This window comes from Alligator sinensis, unplaced genomic scaffold, assembly GCF_000455745.1.
Source record: "Alligator sinensis unplaced genomic scaffold, ASM45574v1 scaffold489_1, whole genome shotgun sequence".
Lineage (NCBI taxonomy): Eukaryota > Metazoa > Chordata > Crocodylia > Alligatoridae > Alligator > Alligator sinensis.
Genome location: NW_005841901.1, coordinates 2,326,011 through 2,334,321, shown reverse-complemented (window position 1 = coordinate 2,334,321; position 8,311 = coordinate 2,326,011). Strand labels below are relative to the sequence as shown.

At 44.4% G+C, this 8,311-nt stretch overlaps 1 protein-coding gene across 1 annotated transcript in view; it reads right to left on the bottom strand.

Moving 5' to 3' along the window:
- The window catches only part of FEZ2 (fasciculation and elongation protein zeta 2), a gene marked incomplete at its 5' end in the record, with an annotated part of 58,817 nt that overhangs the window by 41,935 nt on the left and 8,571 nt on the right, over nt 1-8,311 (bottom strand). Inside the window, one exon of the mRNA XM_006018435.3 lies at nt 1,843-1,987. Within this exon, the coding sequence (XP_006018497.1) occupies nt 1,843-1,987 (145 nt within the window). The remainder of the gene's footprint in view (nt 1-1,842; nt 1,988-8,311) is intronic.

Sequence of the window (8,311 nt, the reverse complement as noted above, 5' to 3'; positions counted from 1 at the left end):
CTTTGCTCCACTTTCAAAATGGCTGCCCCAGATATATGGCCATGAAACTGGGGGCCCCAGCTGCATTACACCTGTGTAACTGGCTGCTGGGGCCCATGAGTTTGGTAGGTCCCTACACATAAACTAGTATAAGTGATTGGAAATTGATCAAAACCCATAACTGTACATAAGTTCAGGGTGCATAGACTGGTTTAAAAATGGGGAATCCCAGTCTAAGACAGCTCTGAATCATCATGGTATCAGACTTAATCAGTTTAGGTTAGACCAGTGCATTGTGGGCGTCTGAGCCTGGCTGCACCCACACACGACCCTGTGACATGCCAGGCAGGGCCCAGTGCTGGGCAGCTCCTGGGATGGCAGAGTCACTGGGACAGGGGCAGGCAAGGCTGGGAAGTGCAGTGGGCTATGGGTGTGTGGGGCCAGGGCTCCAGAGACGAGGGCAAAGCAATGGGACCCAGCTCCAAGGATGCTGAGCCGACTTGTGAGGACAGCACTCTACTGCTGCCTGCCCCACAATGCTGCCTAGGCAGCCAGCTGTGCCCTGCCCCACCACTCACCTGGCCATTTCCAAGACTGCTGACATGGTGAGCAACTTGGGGGTAAGCAACCCCCCTGCAGCAGTTGCTGCCCCATGTAGTGCTGGACCTGGTCCCTGTCCTTGCCCCATGCCTAGGGTCAGCGGGGCTGCTCTGAGGGGGTCCTCAGTGAGTGGCACACTGAGGCCAGAACTCCCACCCTGCAGGGCACCTCACCAGGCAAGTGGCAGGGCACAGCAGAGCAGAGCTGGCTGCCCAGGCAGCACTACAAAGCAGGCAACAGCAGAGCACTGTCTTGGTATCTTTGGAGCTGGAGCCCATTGCTTTGCTCCTCCCCAACCCTGGGGGTATGCATCAATGACAGCCCCAGCCCTGCACATTTGCAGCCATCTGCATTTCCCAGCCACGCCTGCCACTGTTCTAGTGCCTCTACCAGCCCAGGAACTGCCCAGCACCAGGCCCTGCCTGCAGCCAGGCTTGGATGGCATGTGCACCTGCCATCCTAGGCTGGGCCAGTGGGGGACAGCCCTAGGTCACTAGAGTATTGGGTGCAGCTCGCCCCTGTCCTGCCCTCCCCACCAGCCCCACTGACAGCTACCTTAGACCTGAGTCACCACAGCTGGGGCATGCAGCAGGAGCTTCCATGAGGCCGCTCCCCGTCACTGCCAGTGGCCAGCTGTCAGCAGCGGTGGCAGGGGTGTGGGAGTGGAGGCAGTCTACCGGGAGGCATGTGGGAACAACCTGAACCTGCTGGCCAAGGACGCTGCAGGCAGCATGCATACTCTCCTCCCTCACTGCAAGGGTGAACATCTGTTCCATTCACTCCTGGCCTAACTTTGGGCACTTAGAGTAAGGTGCAAAATTTAGACCACTTCCACTTTGAGCTTTTCAAACATCTGTACTTAGCTTATGAAAGTAAAAGGTGAAAACTATCACATTAACCCCGCACAAAAATTAAACTAGTCAAGCTCATTATGCCTATGTAGAAAAAACATTTTTTCTTTTGTTTCTGCTCTGGCTTATACTAAAATGCAGACACTACAGTCACTGAAACAGCAAAGTCTACTTTTTTTCCCCCGATTACTGCTTTTGTGAACATTAGTTCATCTCTGGAAATGCAAAGTACATCCAGTAGCCTCAACAGTCAATTACCACTGTTTGCAATTCTTAATAAACTTTACAGGGATAGCTGCCTTTTCACTTTTCCTATAGAGAGCCAAATCCAGGATTTGAGATATATTGAGACTTCTCAATATATTCAAAAAGTTAAAGTATAAAGGCAGGATATTAAACCAGGGTTTCTTACTCTCTTCATAACTGTTATTTGTACTGGACCTCTTGAGCGTTTGAATTTCCTGAGAAAGCATGGATAGCCGGTCTGACTGAGTGGGTGTTTCATCATCATCTGGGTCAGGCGATTCCTGCATCATTTCCTCTATTTCTTCAATCACCTTTACAAAAAAAGAGAAATGCACATACATATACACATACTTGGGATAAAAAGTGAAACGGAATGACTTGTACTGTGAGTATATTCTAGCTCATCTTTTTATTTGTAAGGTTTTCTAATTTTAGATATATTTTTCTGTAAGCACAGTTTAGTGTTGCACAGCAAAGCCAGTTTTGACACTGGATTCAGGCTGATTAATGCAAAATTAGAATATAAATAGAAAATGAGACTATTTTATTTGGTCTTCTCACAAAAAGTGTACAAGATGAATATGTTCAGTTTGATGGATGACTAAATATTAAAAGGATGAATCTGTGAAGTTATACAAAGACCTATGCATCTTCATTGGTGGATAATCTTCAAAAACAAGCTTGAATTCCCTTTCCTGACATTCAGTATAAATTTTATTTCTTAATTTCATCCCATTTCCTCAAACTAAGCCATTTAGTACCATCATAAATAATTATTTTAGTTCCTGATATTTTTATTCTTCAAAATATTTATACAGAGGGCTATGCTGCCCCTTGAACACGTACAGTAAAACTAATTTTATTGTTACCTTATTCTTTCTATGCAAGTCTCTCTCTCCAGCCTCTCAGTTATTTTTATTGTTCTTCTGCAGACATTCTCCAACTTCCAGAAGACTGGAAAAGGGCCAATGTGGTGCAATCTTTAAGAAGGGGAGTAGGGAGGATCCAGGAAACTATAGGCTGGTCAGTCTGACCTCAATACAAGGTAACATTTTGGAAAAAATTATCAAGAGGTCCATTTGTGAGAGACTGGCAGAAGGCATGATGCTGAAGGATAGTCAACATGGTTTTGTTGAGGACAGGTCATGTCTGACCAACCTCATCTCCTTAGATGTGGGATAGGCGGTTGATGTCATATACTTGGATTTTAAAAAGGCCTTTGATATGGTCTCTGACTATGCTAATCTTGAAAGGGTGCAGAGAAGGGCCACAAGAATGATTACGGGCAAGCCTTATGAGGAAAGACTAAGGGATCTGGGACTGGGAAGAAAAGACAGAGGGACTTGATGGCTGTCTATAAGTATGTAAGGGGCGAATATTGGGAGCTGGGAGAAAAACTGTTCACTAGAGCGCCCCAGGGGAGGACAAGCAGCAATGGCAATAAACTGTTAGAGGATGGCTTCAGGTTGGTTGCAAGGAAGAACTTCTTTAGGCAAGGGTGACCAGAATCTGGAAGAGACTTCTCAAGGAGGTAGTGTAGTCCCCAACCTTGGAAGTCTTCAAGAGGAGACTGGACAGACACCTTGCTGGGATCATATGGTCTCAGCAGTATTCCTACCCAGAGCAGGGGGTTTGGACTTAATGATCTTCCAAAGTCCTTTCCAGCCCTTAATTTCTATGATTCTTATGTTTTACTACTAGGTAGGTATGCATTACTGAATACAAACCTTTTTTTGTGTTAATACCAGGCCTATCAAAAGAAAAAGCAAATCTTCCAGTTCTGTAAGTGAACAGTGCACAGTTTTTTGCTGTCACAGCAAATTAATTTTTATTTACTGTTGTGTGTTTACACTAGTGTGTAGTGTGAAATACACTACCACTTCAGGTGTATTTCAGTATTCCTTGTTTCCAGGCTTCAATCCCTCTCTCACACTGAGAATTTATTATTTAAATTATTTCCTGTCCAGCTACATTGGCTTACCTTTTCCAAACTAAATCTGTTTTCTGTTTGTTTTTCCTTCTTCGTCCATTTTCATAAAAATATTCTGATTATTGATTAATACCCACCAACCTGCTAAATTTACAAATATTAATACACCTTTTAATTTCTGGTTCCATCTTATTAAAGACAATGATTAATAAAATGGGTACTATAGTACCCTGATAACTCTCTCATTAGTTTCATAATAAACCACTTGAGTATTGATTTTGTTTAAAAACTTTTACCCAGTTTTCATTCTATATGGTGGTGTTCCAAGCAAGGCACTTCATATTAGTTTTGCAAGTTCTCATGAAGAAAAATAAGGTTTAAATCTGAACGTTTCTCATTATGACTTCATTTAGCTTTTTGTAATTTTATTTTTAAAAGTAACTAAATTTTTATGGTAGCATTTAAGTAACACTGGTTTGCAAAGCATGTTCTACACGATCAACCAGTGCTACTTTTACCTTTTTAACATTTGTTTCATAGCTTTAGTTTGGCTAGAAAGCAGACACAATAGGACAGTACTTGGCAGAACTCCTTTTTTCCATAATAAGACTGGTACTATATTTTCTTCAAGAAGAGTTTACTAGAAGCATATGAAGAGCCCATGGGCTGTTTCCAATCCTATACAACCATGGTTCTATTTTCTACTTTTCCTGAGATGAGATTTTTAAGATTTAAGATTCATTTTGATTTTAGATGGGAAGATTAAACAGGATATCAGATTTATTTTGAAAAAAAGTGTGACACATAACCTTCTAACCCTTTCCATTGCATGTTGCAATTACAGCTATTACGACTCTCAAATGCACAACAGTAGGCAAAAGCTGATCAAGAGAAAGAAAGAAAACACTAAAAAAAGGTATTAGTTGTCTAAACACATAGTTAATGAGATCAAAGCTAAGGTACCGCATACCCCTCCAGCACGAGAAGTTCACAGCCATTCAAACACAGGGGAAGGGTGTGTGTGGGCAGAAACACGAAACACAGCACTGAGGTATATCACTCTGTAACAGGGAACCCTAAACCTATTACTGAGCTGAGGGTGAGAGAGGGAGAGAAAGAGACAGAGGCAGAAACCAAGAAGTTAGAGATGGAAGCCTTGCCCTTCCTCAAGTTGGAAGCTAGGCAAAGGGGGAAGGGAAGAAGAGAGAGGTCTGCCTGGCTGAGGAGCAGGAACTCCGGGGGGTTGTGTGGGTACACAGGAGTCTCTTATATTTCAGACTGCTGGGAACTCCAGTGGCTGGGAAGCTGAAAGTCCCAGAGGAAACACTGGCAGCAGCAGCACAGCCCAGCTGGAGATACCTGGAGTGAGTGGAGTGCCCTTTAATGGGTAGTGTTCCCTTTTTGTTTGCATTTATTTTTAGTAAGCATTGACCCAGAGGTAAAGGGTTTCCTGGGGGCGGGGGTGGGAGGGTGTTCTTTTTTATTATTAAATATTTACGTAAGGCGGAAGCCTGCGATTTTTGTTGGACTTCATTGGGTGGACTGGGAGTGTGGCTGCTAGGGAAGTGTAGAGGCCACCTTGAGGTGCACCCAGGACTAGAAGCCCTGCCCCAGACAGGGCAGATGACAGAGAGAGGACAGAAACTAGAGAGGGCTGGAGCTCCTAAGCTGGGTCCCGGCAGAGTGAGCCTGTGGCAGATAGAGCACAGCTAGAGAAAAAGGGGTGGGGGCTGAGGAATAGTCAAAACCCCAACAGGTGCTTGCAGGTGGTGACTGATTTAGTGTTAATTAAGTGAGAAGCCTCCTAAAGCTGACATTGCATAACATCCATGAGGCATGGTCATAATTATGAGGGCTGCTGGAGGTCACAAATTTAGCCTTTAAAGTACATAGGGCTGGACAATACAGAGTGAAAGGGAGCAAGCGCAAGAGAGCAAGCGCCTAGGCTTTCCAGCCTCAGAGGGCAGCCTCCCCTCCTTACTTTAACAACAAGGCATGGCAGGAGAGACCCTGGGAGGCTGGAATAGGAGCATGACAAGAGAGGGGTGGCCAAGAGTGGGGAGTGACAGCAATCCCAGGTGCCTCTCCTGTTATACTCCCCATTACCAGGTTTCCACAAATCTGTTTTTTTTTTTTAAGTCAAAGTATGGTTGCCATACTGTGTTTCCCAAATATAAGTACTTTAAAACTTCCTTGCTTTAAGATAAGGTTCCAGGTTAAAAAAAAAAAGAGGTGCACTGATACATCAGTCTGATATCAGAACAGTACTGATATGAAGAAGAGTGTCTATATCAGATATCAGCCCCATGGGACCGATAATTTGGGTGATAAATGCCCATGCTGCGTGCAGCTGCAGCACGGCACAGAGCAGAGCTGGCAGCATGGAGAGTTCCCCGCTGCTTGCACCCTGGGAGGGTGGGAGTGTTGGGGGAGTGAGGTGTGCGCTCTCAGATCTGCGTGCAGGGCGGGCTGCAGCTGCCGGGTGTAGCCGAAGCCAGTACTGCGTGGGGCTCGGCTTGGAGTGGGCTCCATCGGCACTGGGAAGAGGCTGTAGTCACCCCAAATTTCACCTTAGCTCTGCTCCCAGCCCCGCGCCACCAGGCGCAGCCCCAGCTGAACGCCCCTCCTCTACCCAAGCACTGGAAAAAGCTGCAGCTGCGCCGGGCAGCGACACAGGTCTGGGTGCGGAGCTGCGGTGAAATTTGGGGTGGCTACAGACTCCTCCCAGTGCCGCTAGAGCCCGCTCTGAGCCCAGCCCCCAGCAGGAAGAGCCTCGCGCAGCACCGGCTCCGGCTTCACCCCACAGCTGCTGCTCGCCCCATGCAGTGCAGATCCAGGAGCACACGTCACCCCCCACCTTCCCAGGGTTCAAGCAGCGGCAGGAGCCACCCCCACCCCACAAGCTGCGTCTCCGTGTTGCATCTCTCCTGCTCTGGCTAGGCAGCAACTTTTACACAGAGGCAACACTCAGATATATGACCCTTGTCAAAATGGCACCTGGAATGACAAATGGTGATGGCCACTGCTCTGGGGAAGGAGAGGAGATAGATCTTAAACCCTGAAGTAATTTTGAACTTTTGCACCTGGGGGGTCTAGTATATAAGGAGGAGGACAGAAACCCTATCAGTGTTTTGGCTTCCCTGGTTGCTTCTGTCTAAACTTTTCTTTTCACCCTTAAGTAATTAGTCTAACAAGAATTCACCACAAAATAGAATACACTGCAGTGATAACTACTCTCTGTCTTAGAGGCTCTTCAATATCTGTCTCGCAATCACAGAAGGCCAGCGAGGTGCAAGATAGAGTCTGGGCTGCCCGCTTATATCCCCATAAGAGCCCAGGTGGATATCACTATTCAAAATAGAATCCAATTTTATGCATATGGGGCACGTGTGCACCAAGAACATAATTTCTCTGAAGGACGACTCACAGAAGTAGTCATTTCCCTAACCATTATCTTTAAGAGGAACAGCAATTTTCAAGACAGTACAAATAAGCATGTGGATTTTAAACTGCATTGAAGTCTTTTAAACAACAGGCAGTTCTCAAATGTAATAAGAGCAGGGTGCTGCTGCTCCACTCTAATATTATGCAACACTTAAGTCCTAACATCTAACTTCCTTCCACATATACATAAAAAATTATTCCTCTACTGTATTGTTCTTGAAAGCCACACATTATACGTTAATTTCAAAATATTTGAAAATAAAATTATCAGTTTTCTTATATGCCTATATGCCGTATGCTTTATTTAGACATATTTCTTTCTATATATTCTTCCTCCTTTGGATTTCTGATGGACTTTGATGGAAAAAACTGAGGCACTAGAAGTAATGAGAATTTCAAATACCATAAATGAGATTCTAAAGCTGACAGAGCAAACTATATTATTATTTTCCTCTCAAACTTTGAAGAATGCTACAGTCCCTCATGCAACCTTGAACCTGAAAGCTTGCTTAATAATTATTTTCCAACTATTTGGGTTGGTCTAATAAAAGATATCAGATTCACCCAAGGAACCTTGTCTGCCTATGTCCTTAGATCAACACGGCTACAACCTAACCCCTATAACATGGAAAATATCGAATTCAGCCGTCCGAAATGGAAACTGTACAACATGAAAAAGAAAGAAGCCAAACTCAACAGCGATATATATTTTCTAAGCCTTTGCAAGAAACACAACTTCGTTCCCCAAGAGCTAAACATCTACAATTCTCTGACTACTACACACAACTCCAAATATGCTTCACAGCTATGCAAAAGAACTTCAGCGAAAATTAGAAATCATCTACTTCACCTACTCTACTCTAGAAGAGACCAACTCAGGAAGGAAATCACCACATACTACAACTTAAAAGACAGAAATCCAATCATCTTCCTTAACAATATACAATGGATACAAAGAGACTATGAAAAACTTTCTACAACATTCATCCTACATAAAAAGAAGAAATGGAACAAATTACTCCAAGGACAAGCCCCCCAGCCACAAAACAACCATCAGAGGAACAACCCCAACACCTTATAACATTCTAACCTCAGATCTGATAAAACTGAAAGCAGCAACCAACCCACAAATATTATCAATCTCTCCACACACACGCTTACCAAAACTGAAAAATCTGTCCTTTCTAAAGGCCTAAATTTCTGTCCAGAAAAATACCCTAATAAAATACTTCAATGTGGAGAACTAGAAGAATTCTTCCGA